The sequence below is a fragment of the Lichenostomus cassidix genome, chromosome Z (genome assembly GCF_008360975.1).
Source record: "Lichenostomus cassidix isolate B80296 chromosome Z, HeHo_3.0, whole genome shotgun sequence".
Lineage (NCBI taxonomy): Eukaryota > Metazoa > Chordata > Aves > Passeriformes > Meliphagidae > Lichenostomus > Lichenostomus cassidix.
Genome location: NC_139511.1, coordinates 3,615,831 through 3,635,791, shown reverse-complemented (window position 1 = coordinate 3,635,791; position 19,961 = coordinate 3,615,831). Strand labels below are relative to the sequence as shown.

Sequence of the window (19,961 nt, the reverse complement as noted above, 5' to 3'; positions counted from 1 at the left end):
TGACTTTATTTTTCCTCCTAGCCATGCTGTTTTGCTTATGAGCTTTGTATTGTTAATTAAGTGCTTTCTGTTTGTTTGGGAAAAAAAAAAAAAAAAAAAAGAGAGAAAAAAAGAACCAACAGATACCAAATCCTGGTTGGTTTAAAACATGTAAGTAACTTACAAGCAATACAAGCCTGACTTTTATGTTCACATAATACTTTTACCATTTTTATGTTGTAGCTGGTTGTTTCCTAACATTTTATTGCACATAAATATATTTGTACTGCCACATTTTTTTGTGTCTGCTTCTGCACTAAACCAAGTGGAAGCAACACAGATGCAGTATGGAAATTGAAATGAAGATGATACATAACACTGACATAAAGCTTGACTAATCTTTATGCTGAAACACAGCAAAAGCAGCTACATGAATAATATCACACATTTCTAGGGTACATTTCTTTCTGTGGATTGGCTGCATTAAAAAGGCAGCTTATATAAAACTGGCAGGTCTGTAAAAGTCAGTAGTGGAATTGCTGCATTTTGATTTCCCTGTGCTTGTTTTGAGGTCCTTGTCACAAGGAATGTCAGCTCTGAGCATCTCAGCCTAATAATAATAATCTATACTTATAGATTATTCTTTCTTTTGGCAAAGGTAGAATGGGTGGGTTCAAACCCTGACTCCTCAACTGAATTTTGCAGTGTTGTGAATGCTGAAGGAGAGGTTTAACCACCACCACAGTGCCCAATTCATGTATGCTGTGGAGAAAACACAACTCTTCTGGGGAGAATAATTGGAGTTAAATAAAAGAAACTAACCAAGGAGCTTCACAAATTCAGTGTTGAGAGGATGGATCTGCCTGACAGGCTGCACCACCATCTCCTGCCTCTCTGGTTGGGTTTTGGGCACCAAACAATCAGCACATTTTACATTTCTAGAGAGAAGCTTTTCCCTCAGACAAAAATACACATCCTATGGCAGAGATAAAGAAGTACACAGTTGTCTCTTGTTAATTCCTCTGCTGCTTCCATGCTGATGGACACAGGGAGGAAGGAATTTGGCTGAACCATCAACCACACCACTTACTCCATTTCAAGCTCTCTGTTGCTGCAGCCTCTCCTGCTAACAGCAGGAATAAACTCACAAATGACATTTCTAGATAAAACAAGTAAAGTAGCTCAATTGGTTTCCTCTGAAACAGATTTCTTCCATATCCATGTCTAAGCCACTAGGAAGCAGTCATCAATCCAGTGAAGGGATGAGGAGAAAACATAATAGCATGATGTTTTCTTCCATTTTTTCTTTTTTTCTTTTTTTTTTTTTGGGGGGGCTCTTTAAGAAAGACTATAATATGTCTTGCAATAGACAGAAATATCTTTTCTTTCTTTCCCCTGGCGGAAGATCTCTCGAAGAAAAGCTCAATATGATGACTGATTGCTTCAAGCATTTCTTGACTACCTGTCACTGACCCCTGAATGGGATGCATTGTCTGCATGAGATAGGGCCTGTTGAGGAGTTCCTGGATAGGTTTTTAGAGTCTATGCTGTATAAATCACTTTATGAGTACAATAGTCCCTCTTGACCCACTAAAATTCATTGGTAAAACTCATCATTCACCTCCAGTGAAAGGAGGAACATTTACTCTTTCCATTATCTAGGTCAGGGGAATCTTTGGAGAACTAATTACCTGCTAAATGAAAAGAACTTTGACATCCCTCCCCAAACATGCACACACCATGGTGTTAAAAGCAAGTGGCCACTTTGGCTTGTCACTCCTCCAAACATTACAGCAGTTTTTTGTGAGAAATGGTCCTACTGCACCTGATAAACCTCCTTCCATGTCCTCACACTGCAGGTAACACCGAGTAACAGGCAGAAAAGTGCTTTTAGGATGCAGAAGGGGAGGGAATCTGGCAATTTGCCCCTGCTTTAGTCCTGCTTTGGGAACTTTCAGACTTGCTGCAATTATTTGCATGGGGAGCTCTTTGCATTTCCAAGCACTGTGTATTAAATAAGTAGAAACTGCTAGGACAAACTTAAATTGCACTAGCAGAAATCATGGAGTTTGATTATCTTTCTGCTTCATTTGCTCTCACTTTAGTTACTCTTTGTCTCTGCTGCTCTCTTTAGAAGTACATCTTTTTTTAAAATGCATACCTATTCCTCCTATAAGATCACAAAGGATTGGTGTTTTTTATGACCTTTCCTGCAACTGCACCCAATTGTTGATTCCTGCACTAAAATACTGTGGGTGTAAGTAGTTGAGAAGGCAGAAAACATTGAGTAGTAAAGATAAAAACATTTAATTATGTTCCAAAAATGTTCTTGCTCAGGGTTTTAATTTGTCTTCAGCTGAGAAACAAATGGCAGGTTTAACATGATTACTCTAAAGATCACTGTTGTTGTTTCTACTATTTATTACTGCTTTTGCCAAAAATAAGCCTCACTTCATTAGGGAACAATATCAACCAGCCACAACATGAAGCAATTTTGGTAGTCCTGAACTGCTCACCCACTTCCCAGCAGCCAGTTCTGTTCTGTATCCTCTGAATACAGGATAAAAACGAAATGGTCCTTTTCCCCTACTACTTTTTAATACTGTACCTCCTTCCACCAGTTTACAGGAACAATGAAGATGCACAGGAAAGACATTAGGTCCTGAACCCAAGCTCTGCATGTAGGTGCCTGTGTCACCAGCAGGTACTCAGTGATGCTTTTCATTCATTTTGTCAAATGTTATTCATATTTCACTTTAAATTCCAGCAGAAACCCTAATTTTTCTTCATCTTTTTCCAAAATAAAATGAGGGAGGGAAAAGATTATTAGCAGTGCCAAGAGAGTGAACTTGTGGCGTTTCTTTTTCCTGAGGACAAAAACACCTCTAAAACCTGGAAAACTTCATGAAGCTGCTATCTACAGCTGGCAAAAAACTGAATTTTCATTGATAATGGAGAAACAATTGTCCAATTCACTGTTGAATCTGGTGCATAGGCAAGAGGAGGCCAAAAGTTTTCTCACAAATGTTTAAACATGCCAGACCCTGAACAAGAGCAATTCCTTCTTGTGGGCTTGACATGGAAACTGGGTTTTTTAAGGCACACAAGATCGTTACCTCTGTCTCAAAAGCAAAGCAAAGCAAAAAAAAATAATTCCAGACCTATATTTAACATGCTGAGTGCTGACACTTGTCTCATATTCCAGAGAAGCTGCTACTTACCTCTCTTCCATCCTGGCTGGCATTCCAGGAATCTACCATTTCCCAGATTTCCACGTGGCTTTACAGTGAAGCAAACCCATTTCACTCATTTTAATTTTAATTTCAATTTTAGTTTTAATTTTAATTTTAGTTTTAATTTTAATTTTAATTTTAATTTAATGATAAGTTTTGTTATTTCCTGCCTTTCCCCCGAGCTCCTACCCTCCTATTGCCAACCTCCCAGTGGAGCTGCAGAGGCTTTGCAATGCCTGTGTGAAAACAGACACGATTTTTCCAGTAAAAATCAGATTTCACTGACCTCCACCAGTGGCCTGGGCTTGCGCTCCACTGCAAACCTGAAGTGGCAGAGCTCGCAGTAGCTGGTGTTGGAGGATGACAGCCAGTGCTCCAGGCAGCTGCGGTGAATTGTCCCCAGTGTCCCCGTGCACTCGCAGGGGGACAGCAGCTCCTCGTGGCTGCTGCCCTCGTGGCAGATCCTGCAGATGGGACGGTCATTGAAGGGGCTGCTGCAAGGGGGAGAGAGAACTGCTGGTCAGTGCACGAGGCTGTGGTGCTGTTGCCTTTTCCACCATAAATTGATAGCATGGGGAATATTTGTGGTTAAGAGTACGTTGCTCTGTAATTAGCAATCCAAGCTGCTGGGCTAATGGTTTATTAATTTATTTAATACATTTTGATATTTTTGTTTTGATGCTTGATGGTTTTTGTCCTTTCTCTCTATACTCTTTTTATACCCTTTTTATACCCTTTTTATACATTTTATACCCTTTCCCATTCCCTGTACTATTCATTCCCTCTACCTTAGCCCTACATGTCTATAACCCTTGTACTCTGATATTTTAACCTATTTTGGGGTTCTCTGGGGAAGACAAAACATCCCTACTATCTCAGAACTAGAGGCTCCAACCTTGGATGGACCCTCCTCTCTGAAACATGGTTTTGTAAACTAGATTGTAGCTTTGTGGGGGGTGGTAATTAGAATAAGGGGGCAATTACTTCATTTGTTGGGTTTCTTACTGGGGGATTTTAGGCAGATATGGTAATTTGTGAGGTCCATAAAATTGCATACACTTTGTACACAGGGTGTGCCCCTCAGTGTGATTCCACCTTTGACAAAGATGCACCTGGGATCCTATTAAAACCAAGGTAATACCCTTTTTCCCTATATTGCTGTGTCTGCCTCTTATTTTTACCAGCTTTTAAGGCATCAGTTTGAAGAATCTCTTCTGTCTGGGGGAAAAGTGTGGGTGAAAAACACCAGAGTGGCAGAAGACCAAGTGCTTCTGTACTTTTCCATTTCCCAGCTCTCCACAGAGCTGAGCGCAGCCCAAAGCGCCTCAGGGAAGTTTTAAACCTGTCTCAGATGGGCACTTCCAGTTTTCGTGGTGATGCTCTGACCTAAACATTGTTTTCACTGGCCAAGAGCAGAGGCTGAACGAGCAGGTTCTTGCCTTGAGGGCCACAACTCCAGGATGGCCCATGTAGGCTGAAACTTTCTGTCCCTGGGCAAGCCTTCCCTCTCTTCCCTCACTTCCTTCTCTTCCCTCTCTTCCCTCTCTTCCTTCTCTTCCCTCTCTTCCCTCTCTTCAGGAAAACACCCCACGAGCAGCTCAAGCAGTGGTAAAAACAGAACTGGAAAGAACTTTTCCAAGCACATCACTCCTGCACGGCTGCTGCATTCCCTCTGCACTGCTTTGAGATCCATGAAGCAACAAGTCTGGATAAGGCCAGACCCTTCATCATCCTCTTTCTGGCTTCTAATGAAAGCAAAGTCACTCTGAAGTATGCTTTGAAGGTATAGATTAACCAAATATTTCACTGCTAATCTGGCTTCCTAAGGCAGCAGCAGGAAGAGCTGGTCAGTCTCTTGGACAATGACTGAAGCTGCAATATTCGTGCTGGAAATATCTTTATGGCTGCTCAGCACGCTGGCTGGGGAGGTGTTTATAGTTTTTAGCTTCTATTTTTCACATGTCTGTAGCTTTGGTGTGTAGCTCTAGGTTCTGTATAAAGTGCTAAAAACCTCTGTTCCCAGCATTTTAGACAGAAGATTTTTCTCAGTTGGAAAATCCAAGGACACTTTGCTGCCTCAGAGCCCCAAAATATGACAACAATGGTGAATTGGGTGGAGAAAGTTTGGGATCGTTGACATCACCACCTGAAGGTGTAACTGGAGAATTGAGGCCTGATATATCAATAGACAGAATATATAAAATATGTTATAACATATAACATATAACATATAAAATGTGAAGAACTCATGACTCCTCAGCACCCGTTTTGGGTGTAACATCTCCAGTAGGCTTTGCCTAACCTAAATGTACTTAAAGGCTTTTAAATGATGATTTGGGCATCATTTAGGAAACGTTTTGCATGATCATGGTGATTCTGGGATGGAGGTTTGATAACAAACCCCAGAGGGGCAGGGCTCTGTCCCCTGTGCTGTCCCCACGTACCTCTGCACGGCGAGGGTCCGAACCACAGATGAGAGGAGCTGGCCATCTTTGGAGGACACCTGCATGACATACTGGGGACAGCTGCTGGCTGGGGCTCCGCTGCTGCCAGGCAGGCTCTTGCCATCGGGGCACTCCGGGGGGACACCGGGCAGGTGGCTGCAGCGGCTCGTCCTCATGGTGCTGGCCGGCGGGTCCCCATCTGGGCAGGAGGGAGCACAGGGAGGTGATGTGGGGCACATCTGGGCCTGCCTGACCAGCTCCAGGGTGAGGAAAAGCATCCTTCAATCCCCACCCCAGGTTTCTGAAGGCCACTCAGCAGGGAGAGGGAGTTTACACCATTTTGTGTCACAGAAAAAAGTGTCACACAAAAAACGGCCTACACATCCCGAGAGCAGAAAGCCAGCAGCTCTGCTTTTCTCCCTCTGCAAACTCCCGAGGTCATGAGTGATAAATAGAAAGGCTGAACCTTTTGTCACCCCCCTCTCCAAACATTTCAAAGGAACATGCAATTTTCACCCTGTGCACTTTTGAATTCAAAAGCTGCCACTGCCTGCCAGTGGGGAAAGTCTTGTGCTGGAGGAGAAAATGGGCTGATCGCCTTCAAATCCCCTTTGAAAACACTTCACTGCTGCTTAGTGCCGTCTGTCACCAGCCCACAGCAGAGCATAGACCTGGCAATTAATCCTGTACAGGGCTTTAGTCACACAGACCTTCTTAATCACAGTAATTTATGCCACAAGGTGAGGCAGAAATCATAGCCTGCCCATATCCTCCTTCTCTGCTTTGCTCCTTCTCACATCGCTGGAAGTGTGTTTTGTACGGTGCTTTCAACCATGGTAATTGGGAAGGAAGGGTTGTGCTGGGGACAAGGAGCCTGGGAGTGCAAATTCCTGATTCTTTGGTGGGATGCTCCTGGCCTGGTGTGGCCTGGTGGAGGGGAGGCTTCGTGGTTCCACCTCCCCTTCAGGTCAGGCACCAAAAACACACACAAAAAGTGGATTAATCCCTCTGCAAAAGTGGAGGAAAACTTCCTAGCATGCCTTGGGACACTTGGCTGCAGTCACACGTAAATTTTGCAGGTTGCAATGATGATATCCCCATGCTAAAATCGAGAATTTCACCCTCAAAAAAAGTGTTTTGCATCACACACCACTGTTGTGTAGCATCAGCACCGCAGCTGAGAAGAATCTTTAACAACTGAACACTAACAAAACCCTTTAAACAGGGGTGTTTCTCCAAGGGTTCAGAAGAAGCCTTGTGATTTGGCTTTGTTGGATTTTGAGGAAAAGCAGCACTAGCCTCTGTAAGGCCCCTGAAGGGATGTTTTTGGCAGTCAGATCTTGCAGCACGCCAGGGCTGATGTGGATGCTGGGCCACTTGAACCACACAAGTTTTCACACAGGGACTCATATTCTTAGAAAGGCATCTAAAATAAGAAAATGCTTTGGCAGAGTGTTTGTTTTACGGGATTACTTCAGCTATTTTCAGAGCACACATACCCCGGGGAGTGAGCTGGAGACTGATGAGACAGCTTACTGGGGAGAGAGTGTTTGGAGAATGAGGAAGGGAATCGGACTCTGGGCCTCATTTACAATGAAAATGAAGCAAATGGCTGATGTCAAAACCATTAACATATAAAAGATGCAGACATTTCAACAGAATAAGAGCCACGGACTCTCCAAGGGGACTGTGGTGTTCAGCAATGTTTTAGTTTTAAAATCCATGCTGAGACTGTTTAACAAGAACATTCAGCTGCTGAGTAGCTGCTTCATTAAACTTAAAAAGCCTAAGAAGTATCATGCTCACAGACCCACGCTGCAGAATTATATATTTCTTCTCTGATTGCTTCACTGACCTCATTAAGTACAAGAGTGGGTTTATCATTTTGTATAAAGTGACCATCCAGGCCTTTAAAACACATCCATCAGTCACTTGATGAGTTTGGAGCATTTGCTGAAGCATCAGAAGATGCAACTAAATGCAAAGCTTTAAAGCACATGGGAAATAATCTGGCTATATCTCAGCAAGGTTAATTCAAATTTCTGCCTACAGCACTGCACTGATATCCCACTTTGGCAGAGCAGATACACGTAATCCCTTTCTACTTCTTTTTTAAGAGAAAGTTGAAGTTACAACATATTTTTCCCATTTCAGAAGAACCGTTTTCACACAAAATCAGTGCATGTGCTTGAAGAGTAATACAATTATAGAGTTAAATGATAAATGGTTTAATACTGAACCCCGTGGTAAATGGTGAAGATTAGTTGTCCTGAGAAGCACAGAGATCCTAAGCAAATCTGAAGTCAAAGCTGACATTAAGGAACTGTGAATTTTAACAGCCACAAACCCCCCAAGTCAGTATTTACCCATATGTATGTATTATGGCAAAGTTTTTCACCTGAAACATGGGGAAATCTGTCAAAAATTCCTCAATAAAAGAGAAAATAAAGAACAAAACCAGGAAGAAGTGTTTAGAAAGTATTTATGAAGACAAGCAATGTTAAATTGGGGAAGATAGAATATCAATATTTATTCCAGATGCCAGAAAATTCTGAGAAAAGTGGCTGAATTTTTCTTGATGAATGTATGTTATTATTTAGCTCTTTTTTTTCCTTTTCTGTGTTGTCACTCATCTAGTTTTTTATTTATGTGTATATATATAAATGTGTATGGGTTTATGGGAATCAGAGTATAAGTAAAGGTATCGCAGGTACTTTCTTTATGCAATAAGTGTTAAAAAAAAAAAAGACAAACCAACAAATAATCAAGCAAAACTCAAATAAACTCAACCAATAAACTCAAGCAAATTTTCTGAGGACAAGTTGAAGCTAGGTAGAAGAATCAAGTGTAAAAAAACACGCTTGCCCCATAATAATTAATAGGATGCTATTCTAGAAAATGTCAGAGATAACTTACACTCTATCTTTCCTCTCCTGATCTGCTGGCTGGTGCCTCCAGTGTTAAGAGTCAACACCCTCTGATTTCCTTGTCCCTTTCTGCCCTCTGCCCCCTGCCTACTTTTTAAAATATTTCCCAAGTCCATTCTGCTTTCTTGTGCTTTGGTAGTCATTAATAACCATCTGGAAGGATGTTTCATCTTGACATTATATGAAAGAAATCCCATCTTTTATAAGAGTGGTTTTGCCCCACAGACATCACCAAATACCTGGAATCTTTGTTTCAGAAACAATCCACTTCTGGGCTAAGTCAACTGCTGATTATTGCTAACAATATGTCCCTACTGAGCTCAACAAGCATTTCTTTATATGCGGCAAGGTATTTGTATCATATCTTCATTCTTCTGCTTATATTCCTATTTAAGAGATTTACGACTTCTGTTTTAAAAAAGACCCCACAAGGTTCAACAAATGCCAGTGAGCAAGGCACTGCCACTCCCACCAAACTGAACTCAAATGAGATGTTAAAAACCAGCATCACTGCCCTGAAATGGAATTTAAAGACAGAACCACCTGCAGAACTGGAATACAACTGGAATCCTTGTTGCACTCTGACTGTGCATGGATTGGCCTAAATTCTCAGACCCACAAAGCACCATCAGGGTGATGAGTTAAATATCACAGCAAACCCTTTGTAAAGCAGTGGTGCCTTTCTGCTGAAGCTGTGAGTGGTTGAGATTTGCAGGAGACAAAATGATCTTTACACTTCAAGCGGTGAGTTGCAAACGTTGAACAAATAATCATGGAGAGGTCATGTGTGAATTGCTCCCTTTTCCTTTTCTTCAGCATCTCTGCTAAGAATAGCACTTAGTCCACCTCTCAGTCATGGTTTCAAACTTGGAAATCCATTCACCTTCTTTATTCCATGTTCCCACAAGTCATCCTATTAGGTTCAAGAAATGCAACACAAGCTTGTATCTACAGCTTCGAGTGACAAAAATATGCATGAAAATCCACTACCTGGAGACATTGTCTCTAGAAATATTGCATTATTAAAAAAAGACAGCCAGAAGAAGAAGAAGAAGAAGAGGAAGAAGAAGAAGAAGAAGAAGAGGAAGAAGAAGAAGAAGAAGAAGAGGAAGAAGAAGAAGAAGAAGAAGAGGAATAAGAAGAAGAAGAAGAAGAAGAACAACAACAAGAACAAGACAAAGAAGATGAAGAAGACAAAGAAGACAAAGAAGATGAAGAAGACAAAGATGAAGAAGATGAAAATGAAGAAGAAGAAACAACAACAAACTAAACCAAAACCAAAAAATCTCCCACACCAACAAAAAACCCCAAACACACACACACACACAAAATAAAGAAAAACCCCAAACCAAAACTAAAAACTCCACCAGAGTTCAGAATCTTTCAGAGATGTATTTTTGTTTCTTATTTATGTAATTTCACACACTTGTGCACAATTTACTCCAGAATTTTGGACCCTAGTGGGTAGTTTTTCACTTCGGACAGGTCAGCAGATTCAGGGAACAGATAGAATTCTGCATCTTACTGCAAGCTGGAAGAACAGTGCAAATCACAGAGAAACATCCCCCACCTTCTTTTCTACTATCAATCCCAGTTAGTTACTCAGAATGCAAATTGTTGCATTCTAAGTAATAAAAAGTTAATGTTTGTCTGCAATGTAGTTACCTGAGGCTGTGTGAAAAGGGTGTTCTCCGCTGGCTAGAGAGTTACAAGATTATACATTACCTTTGTTTCTTGAAATGGAGAAAAAGGACTCACTTTTCCACCACTTCAGACCTTAATTTTATGCCACATTTTAAGATGCTCCAGAGATAAAAACAGCCATTGCAGACACTGGATGGTTTGCTGTGTGATCTCTGTTTCCTCTTCCCACCAGAAAATGCAGAAGGAGAACCAAAATTCTCAACTCCAGAGTACTCTGAAGCCTCCTAGCTTTTTTTAACCATTAAGAAATGATGCAGGGCACTGGGAAGGTGGGATGGACAGAACCTTTCTAAAAAAGTAAGACCCTCTGGGGCAACTGAAAGTCCTCTTTTAGTGGACAAACATTGAGTTTTCCATTAATCCTTTCTCAGACACTCATATATGGAATAGTTTGAAATGTTTCTGGAGTCTTCCCTCCACAATCCACCCCAAAGAGCTTCATGGATCTCCTCCTGGTCCCAAACACTCAAACAGTGAGTAAAGAAACCTGTGGAGCAACAGCCCTGGATGCTGCAGTACCATAAGACCCTCCAGAGTGAAAAATCAACTTCTCTACCTTGAGAAGATGAATTCCTACATTTGATAATCACATGTGGCTTAGCACAAGGAGAGATAAAAAATTATGGAGGTCTAAAGCCATCAGTGAGAGAGGCAGCATGAGGACACGGCAGTTTTGGGACACGATGACAGGAGAAAAAGGCTGGAGAAAATTATTTTGATCAACAGCATTCAGTGTGCAACAATTACATCACCACCACCACCCAAGGAGCAGCGAGAGGCCCCTGAATGGTGCAAGAGGAGGATGTGGTAATTATTCACCAGCTGAGGAGAACAGATTTCACATTAAAGCGTTTTGAAATACAGAAAGTAGCACAATACCAAACCCCGCTGATGTTGGGCAATTTTATTCTGTTTCAGCCCACATTTTACTAATTTTTCTTGCTGTAAATAGGCATTTTCTGTTCATATGGTCTGACTGCAGAGTGCTCCAGGGCCTTTTAAAAACTACCACGCAGCAGGCTGAATGCAAAGTGCAATTTTATAAACAAGCACATCAAAAAACTGAGTGCTGGTTGGAGGCAGCAGCACAAAGCAGTCCAGCAGAAATGGTCCTTAAGAGTCTGACCATGCATTTAAAACTTCACTGCCCACCCATAAATCATTGTTACTTTGTTATGTACTGAACTTTGAACCACTTTCCATGTGTGCAATGGACCTCCTTTTTGGCACTCTGACTCTAATAAATTGATTTATATGCCTGCATGGTCACTAACTTAGATCATTGGAGTAGATTTGTCTCCTTTTGTTGGCTGCTGAAATGAAAGTTTTCACATGATAATAAATACCGTAAGTACTTGTGGTGGTGGCATTTTAGCCTTGCATTAATAAGAAAAAAAAAAAAACAAACCCAGAAGATACAAATACAGCTTACAACTGATCTGGAAATAGAATTTTTTTTTTTTTTTCAAAGTATAAGGAAATATGTAGATTTTCTTTTCATGTACTAACTTTTTCCTAGCAGAAATGTCTTTCCTCATAGGAGCTGGAATCTGGGTGACTACCCTCATTCTGAATCCCTGAAAATGGAGGAAGGAGCCACCTTAACATGTTCCTAAATTCCCTTTTTTCCACTGCCACATCTACTTCAGACCCCCACTTCCTTATATCCCCTCTCCTGCCCACAAATTTCTTTCTTATTCTGGACATGGTTTATCCAGGACGTGGCTTAAACCACAATTGGTTTCACACTTAGGCGCCAAAATGCAGAGAAAGAATTAGTATCTACTAACACACTCCATGCTGGCAGTTTAGGAGGCCCAGAAGTTTGGGGCTTTTGCACTAGGAAGTTCTAGATTCTCTTTCACCTTCTAAATCAGATCACTTTATACAGATGAGACAAGTGCCTCTTGGCCAAAAACCCGTAAGATGAGAAATTAATTTGTTCTCAACAAGTGTCAAAGGACAAAGAACCCCATGCCAGTCCTTAAAGCCAGGACTCATCCCTAAAAATTACCAAATCCTTTGTCCTGGAGAGAGAGAGTATATTTTTTCACATTTTGTATTAGTGACGAGGCACTTCCTTCAGCACAGGAACTGTAAAACTTTCAGAAGTCCCATTCTCTGCAAGTACTTCAGATTTCACCAGAAAACCTGACTTTTGCAAGTCCCAACTCAGTCAGTGCCACTGGGCTCTGACCTCTGTTCCATTTAGGTGCTTTGTTTTGTCAGGAAAAGCAAAATCCAGGAGTGCAGGGTGCTCACTGCACCCTCTGGGACTCACACCACACCTGCACAGAGCAAGTGCACCAAAGAAATGGAACAGAAGTTATTCCTGCTACACCTTGATGCTCTACAGTCAATTATTATTTCAGCAGATGGGGAGAATTGAGGCAGTGTGAGGACCAGTGTTTCTGTCACACACAAACTTGTAGAGTCTTTTAAAGACAAGGTCTTGGGAGGAGAAGTTCAGTCAGACCTGATCCAAAAGTGCTGCTTTTGATGGAAATGTTTTTATTGACCTCCTCCACATTTAGGTTGGGCTCAAAGTTACTGTTCCACAGTTGCAGGATGGAGCTCAGGCGAAAATGCTCAAAGGGAAATATTCATCTACTACCAAGGCCACATTTTCACATCCAAAAATAGCTCTCCCCATTTCCTCTGCAAGGATGGAAGGAGGGCTGCCAACACCACACAAATCATTGCCCTGCCCCATGTAATAAACAATAACTTCTGTTTCTGTTTTTTTTACTCACACAGGTAAACATCAGCTGAATCCAACTGATTCTTCCTGAGCAGGTAAGGACAGGCTGAAAATTACTTATTTGAACTGCAAAAGGTGTAAATACTTAAAGCCTGGGGCCTGACTTCATGCCTGGGGGTTAGTAATGAATTCTGGTTCATGTAAATCTTGTGTAAATTAACTCTCTGACATACACAGGATCAGTTTTTAACCTGTGGTTTTGCCTGGTTTACAGTGGCCAAATCCACATGGATTTTGAGACCCTGACCAAGCAAGGGATCTGCAGAAGAGCTTGAACAACAGAAAGCACAGGGGGTGCTGGCTGGAGATGGAGACAAGAGTTTGAAAAAGGCAGGGCAAAAAGAGCCAGCAAAAAAGCTAAATCTCTTAAATTACTAATGGAGGATGCACTTGGAGAAGTGTGGTCATGGTATTTCTACAGACAGCTTAACAAAAATGCTGATTCTTCTGTTCATCATTGCTAAGTCAATTATTTGCTCACTTTTGATACATTTGATTCTTCCAGCTCCTGCAGTTGATACTCCACACAGATATGATCCTATTGCTATTATTGCATTTATACTTCTCACTGTTGATGGGAAAACAGCTCAGTGTATGTAAGTTAGAAGATATTAAACCCACTTTCAAATTAAAGTAAGGAGAAAATTGAAAACATTTCTCTTTCAAATAGCTTTACATTTTAATTCCACAGTTTAGCAATATTGGCTACATCAGTCTTGTATTTGATAAAGACTTCATTAGAAGCTCAGTGAGCATAACTTGTCTTTAAGACTTCAGTTTTGATACAAAGATTATCCTGCCTTGCATACCTCTGTCTTGATGCATTGTAATGTAACTTGGAATAGTCCAGATACTTTCATATTATTTTTTTCCTTAGTTTCACCTGCATAAAAATTTAATATTAATATTTTGTTCCTGCAGAGAGGACTTCTTTCCATGTAATGCATCCCAAAAATCTTGCTCTGCAAGGTGCCTTGATTACCAAAAACATTGCCTGGTGCTCTGAATTGAAGCCAACATGCACTAGGAACAATCAGAAGACCTCTTCTTCCCTAGCTACTGTGTTAGTCAGTTCTACAGGACTGAAAACCCCATGGGGTGGATTCAATTCCAATGTTTTATTCAGCAGTGAATCAGCTGATGATCGTTTACAAATACATGAAACTTGGCTGGTGTGTGATGTGTTGAGAAGCATGTCCCAAAATAAAGTGTTTACATGTGGAATATGTGCTTTCACTTGTTCTAAGACTGCAGGATCACCCCAGGTGTTTCTGGAGGTGCCATCTAACAAGCCACTTTTCTTCCCTGAAGAGAATTTACTTTGCATTATTTTATCTTCTTGTGTTTCAGCTGGCAGCAGCTGAGTTTTTGATGTTTAATGACGAGAGAATTAGTCTTCCAAATATCTTGTTTGAAAAAGAGGAAAACACTTTAAAAAGGCAAAATGCCTTCAAATGCAGGTCTATTCCTGTCCCTTTTCTCTTTTTACCCTTCAGTCAAAAGCAGCTAAAAATACTCTTACTGCATTTTCCTTCACATGGGAAGATAAACCCTTCTTGTTCCCACATCAGTCTATTTCTCTCAGCAGGATCAAAGTGTGGACTCCGTGGGTTTCTGTAATATTTACATAAAGATTTCCCTCTGAACTTGAATTTGGGGGGGAAAGAGTCTTTCATCAAACTCCACGAACTTGCACTCGAGTCCAGAATGAGATGGACACATGGGAATATTGTGAGTTAATTAAAATCAGTGATAATTCCCTCCACCAACTAGTTTTACATGGATATATGATATGTTATGTAAAACTATATGCTGTGGGGACTGAACAGTCCCATTTCTTTTCCAATAACAAGCACAAAAAAAAATACTTTTAGTCATTGTCACATGAAGTTGGCATTGATCAAACAAATCAGACCTGACAATGAAAAATTATTGCTGCAAAGCAAAGCACATAAAATTCAATTTCTTTTCTTTAATCTTCAAGCAAATTACTGAAATAGTGCACTAGTAAAGCAAAATTACAGGACAGAACTAAATCAAAATGGCAGAGGTAAAATTGGACTAGACAACATTATTCTCCTTATAAAAAACCAAGAGAAATACCAACAAGAGAAATAGCAAAGTTAGAAGCGGACTACTTAGTAGTAGCCTTAGTAATACTAAATAAAGGCAGTGGAAATTTGGTGTGGGTGGTGATCTCAGCTGGGATTTCACTCTGTTATTGTGACTTCTGCACTGAAATCAACCCCAACACAGATTTTCTTGCATATCCAAGACAAGCTTGGTAAGGGACTATTAGAGATTTGCAGAATAGCAGTGATCCAGACTAATGTTAAAAAAACACAGTATTGTATTGGTACCACTTTGCACATCACAAGACATCACTGATGGCACAGAAAGCATCCAGAAGTTTGGAAATGCAAAAGCTTGGCTGAGCACACTGGCTCTGTTGCAGAAGAATCTATGTGAAGTTCGTTGTTGCCAAAGGGCAAAATAACTAAGGAGCTCCAAGTTTTACCTCAGGGGCTGCAAAATTCTGGAGATGTTCTGAATTCAGAATTCAGAACACGTTCTGAAGCCAGAAGTAAAAATTAGGATAAAATACTTCTTTGCTCCCAGCAATGTGTTTTTCCAGCCTACTTCATCCTCTACAAAATTATTCTTTCTTAGTAAACAATAAATTACAGATTCTCCTCCAAGAAGGAGGAGAATCTGCCATCCTGCCATTGCCTGCTGCTGAGGGAGGTGAAAAGGAACACCCTGATGGAAATTTGGGATGTAGGTGTTCCACAAGCTCTTGATTGATTTCTGTCTTCCACAGTGCACAATCTTGTGGATCTCTGTCCTCTCCACTGCTCCAAAAACCAGCGTTTAGACTCAGCCAGCCTTACCTCACTGTAGGGCTGTGGAAATTTCTGGAGTCATTCACTCACCTTCTATTTTGACACTCATGGTGCAGTGGTTGTGACCACAACTGAGGAGAGTTTAGTTAGAAACTATTACCAGTGAAACCTAAAAATGGATACCTTAACAGTCCTTAAAAATAGCCCTAGCTATGCACTCCAGATCCATCTTTTAATCAAGAGCAATTGATATTTACACAGCTCAAGAAATGTAAAGTTTGAGGATCCTGGCTTCAAAGGCACACTTGCTGTTTAATAGAATAAACATTTTCCACAAGGAGCACTTTCCTAGGTTCATTTCGGCTCAGGACTGAGCTTTCAAAGCACACACTTCATGATAATCCAGACCTGGAGAGCAAACACACAGGATCAAATGCCTGGTTCCCAACTCTATCTGCCTGTTTAGCACATGATGAGCACAGAACTCTGCCCTGTGTGACAGAGAAAAGATGACACTTCTCCTCCCTGGAGGCTTCCATGCAGAGATGCCTCAGACTCAGTGGTAAATTGAGTATACAGATGACTCTGCTGGTTCTGGCAACCAGAAAAAAAAGCTGAGAGACTATTTTTAGCATGGCACTTCATTACCAGTTTAATGGCATCCCAAGGTTTAGCAACCTGTCAGGTCAGAAAGAAATTACACCTTGTTAGAGAAAAGCACTGAAACAAATTTCCTCATTAAGTACCATGTCTCCTAGCTTTTGCCTATTGCTAGAAACATCAGTTTTCACCCTGTAAATTGGATAAGTAAGATTTAATCATTTTTTTCCTTTATATTAGGCTATCTCCATCTCTTTTACCTTTCTTGCCATTGACTAATGCGATTTTCAGTGGGTGTTTCTTGGTCTTTAATTAAAAAGTATTAAAACACTTCCATGAGTATTTTATAATAACATTGATATTGTTGATATAAGTTGAAAAACTGATCATTTTATGTACAAACACCTTAATAAACTAGTGAGTCATGGTGAATTTTTGTATGATTGTTTTGAGACTGCTGCATTGCCAAAGGTTAATTACATTTCCCATACCATCTGGGCATTGTTCTCAGCTAGTCACACTTGTCCTTAAATTTGTTCAATTTTTCCATCAAACAAATCCCCAGTGTTTTTCCAAGGAAGCTGACATCCTCCAGCAGCTCTCCTTCCTTTCTAACTCCTGGTTTATCTCTCCCCACAGCCGTGGAAGCAGAATGAATTCCTGATATCCCATCATTCTATAAAATATATCTTAATGCTCTTGACACACTTGTCTATGTAACACCCTCCAGGCATACAATACTTTTGTAGGCTTAATGAAGAATGCTGAGTTAAAAGAGTGACAAAAATTAGTTTAAAGTTGTTGCCAAGAAAGCCAAAGTCTTGTTCCAACCCCTTCTCAGTGCTGCTCATCTCCAAAGCTGAGCAGTCACATACAATAATTTCAATAATTAAACCACATATTTGCTTCCAGTGTTCGTGAGATCTGCTGGTTCTGACAGTTGGTATCTGTTTCAAGCACTTTGCATTTCTGGCTGCTGATAGGGACAGAGGATGAATTAATTAAGGACAGGAATTTGTGACCAAGTGCTCCCAGAAACTCGGACTGTCTGTCTCATTGCATTCAGCCATCAGCTCTCAATTGCCAAGCAGAGCTGAAATAAGCAAAACAGAGACAGGAGATTCACTGCCTCAGCCCCAAAATGCTGAGCAACCTTGGCCCAGGCCAGAGCACACTTGTCTTTTGTCAATATCAAACAGAAGCCTAATGATCAACAAAGGCAATTAATTACAACAGGCCAGCACTGGAGGAGGCAAGGGAGTCCAGGTAGTGGCAAATTTCACCTGGATTTTGGTTTGGTTTTTTTTCTGTGTGTGCAAATGGAAAGTGGCATCTAACTCATTGCCATTTGAGTCTTCAGGGAAGAAGGAAAAGCTCACATTCTTGTAAATATTCCTGAAGAGGCGGTGCTCCTAACAAAGTGTGAACAAGCAAACAGTGAAGGTCTGGCAGCCACAGGTGAGCTGGGATGGAGGTGCCCTTACATCACCTGGCTTTAAAACAGATTTATACAGAGCCACTCTCAGTTTTTCATTATTCCACTCTGATTTAGTTAATGGAAGCTTTTGAATCAAACTCTGTCTGGAATTTGCTAAAAGGAGTAAGAACATGAACATGTGGGTTGAGAGCCAGCAAGCACGAGCAACGTGTACACATACAAAAAATTCCACATATAAAACATTTCAAAGAGCTGACAGAGCTGCCTCTAATTTCTAAACCTTAGTGGCAGCAGAGCCTGATAACAGCAGCAATATCCAGGGAGGCACTTCCAGCTGTTCTTCCCCACTGAAGTTTTTCTAGTCTGTACAAACCCCTGGCTGCTCATAGCGGCAGCCGAGCAGCACAACACTGAATAACAGGCAGTCAAACAGCAGCTAGAAATTAACTCTGTGCTGTGTGTCACAGCTGAAAACCCACAACAGCCTCGCAGCTGCCAATTACTTCCAGCCCAAGATGTGTCCTTAAAAGCAGGATTGTCACAACCCCACAGTCACAATAAGCGAGCGACCAACCATTGCTGCACAATGAAATCAGCTTACAGACAAGAAGTTGGCTTTGAGGGCTCTATTATGGATGAGTTCCTCTTGTGCTACTGAAAATACTTTGATCTCCTGGGTTTCAGGACATGTCTAAATTTAAAATAAGCTGCTGCAAGGGAAACTATCCTTTTATGCTGCGATTGAGCTGAATGGACTGGAAGGTTACAAGAGGAAGGAGAGCAGGAATGGGGGATTAGGCACCACATGAATTTTCCTGCCTGTCCTGGAAGAGATGCATGCACTAAGAAAGAGAAACTACAACTTCAGCAGCCGAAAAGTGGATCTGCAATTTGCTAGGAGGAGAAAAGAGAGAGATGGGGTTCAACTTCCAGCTTCTGGTAATCTGGTCATCTTCAGGGGCTGGTCCTAGAAAACAGTGCTAATTCTATATGTTATTAATACTCTCACCGACACTGAATTAATAACTCCTCCCTCTGCTGCACCTCTGCTTCACCTGAGATCCTCAGCAGACTGAGGATCTCTGTAACATAAAGTTCATAAAATCTCCAGTGGCACCCACAGAAGGTATTTTATTCTGTTTCACAGAGGCCTTAAAGACTAAATTGGTGGCTCAAACAGCCCAGGAGATGAAGGTGTAAACCTATCCTCCTGTGAAAATACCGAGGACTTAAACAAGGCTTTTATATTTACTAATTCCTGCTACAGCCATGAAATGCTACACGGTTTTATTTCCAAGCATTTTAGAGATAAATGCATTTGATGCTTCTCATAAACAGCCCAGAGCAGATAAGCAAAGAACTAACACTGACCTTGTGTCAGATTTACAATTTTTATTTTTTAAGCTCTCAGAAAACCAATTACCTAAACCATAAGCTAGTTTGGAGAAAACTAATCTGCCCAGTCTTCAGGCCAGTGAGGCTTGGAAAGCATCCACAAAGGTAGGAAAATACACATGGAAAAGGAAAGATTGCAGACTGTTGTAGCTCTGGCTTCATCTCATGCTTCTCATGCTCTCTTTATTTCAGGCTCTTTAAGCAAAAGGAATGATGAAAATTATCCCAGTCAAGACTGGCAGCCCCTGCATGGTGCCATAACCTGATCATTGGATAAAAGTTAAAATGTTGGAAGAAATCCCATTGCAGGAGTGAAATATGGTCAATTTTTTTCTGCACTACCTTTTCATAAAATACCAGTTCTAAAAAGCTTCAGACTGCCTGTGCTGTAACAGCTTCACAACGGTATTTATTCATTTGTGTTTACTGTCACATCCCAATAAATATCACAGTCAATAAAAGCTTTATGCCAGTTGCCTCTATCCTTTGGTTAACCTTCTGCAAAATTTGCCTATTCATCACAACTGTCAGCACCAAGCCAGAAAGAAAATGTGCTTTCTTTTGCTTATTTTTTTTTGTGCCATGGGTATTTTAATGCAGAGATGTGTTTGCAAATTTTATGTGTTAATTTCTTTAG

At 40.9% G+C, this 19,961-nt stretch overlaps 1 protein-coding gene across 3 annotated transcripts in view; it reads right to left on the bottom strand.

The window, feature by feature from the left end:
* Positions 1-19,961, bottom strand: part of MARCHF3 (membrane associated ring-CH-type finger 3) — a 54,237-nt gene that overhangs the window by 13,545 nt on the left and 20,731 nt on the right. For 2 of the 3 annotated variants that reach the window (XM_085043105.1, XM_085043106.1), the window contains 2 exons: positions 5,657-5,855; positions 3,499-3,706 (listed from right to left, as the gene is read on the bottom strand). In XM_085043105.1, the coding sequence (XP_084899231.1) occupies positions 3,499-3,706; positions 5,657-5,832 (384 nt within the window). In that variant the 5' untranslated portion in view covers positions 5,833-5,855. Of the gene's footprint in view, positions 1-3,498; positions 3,707-5,656; positions 9,538-19,961 lie in introns of all 3 variants that reach the window. The other variant, XM_085043103.1, reaches the window with a different exon arrangement.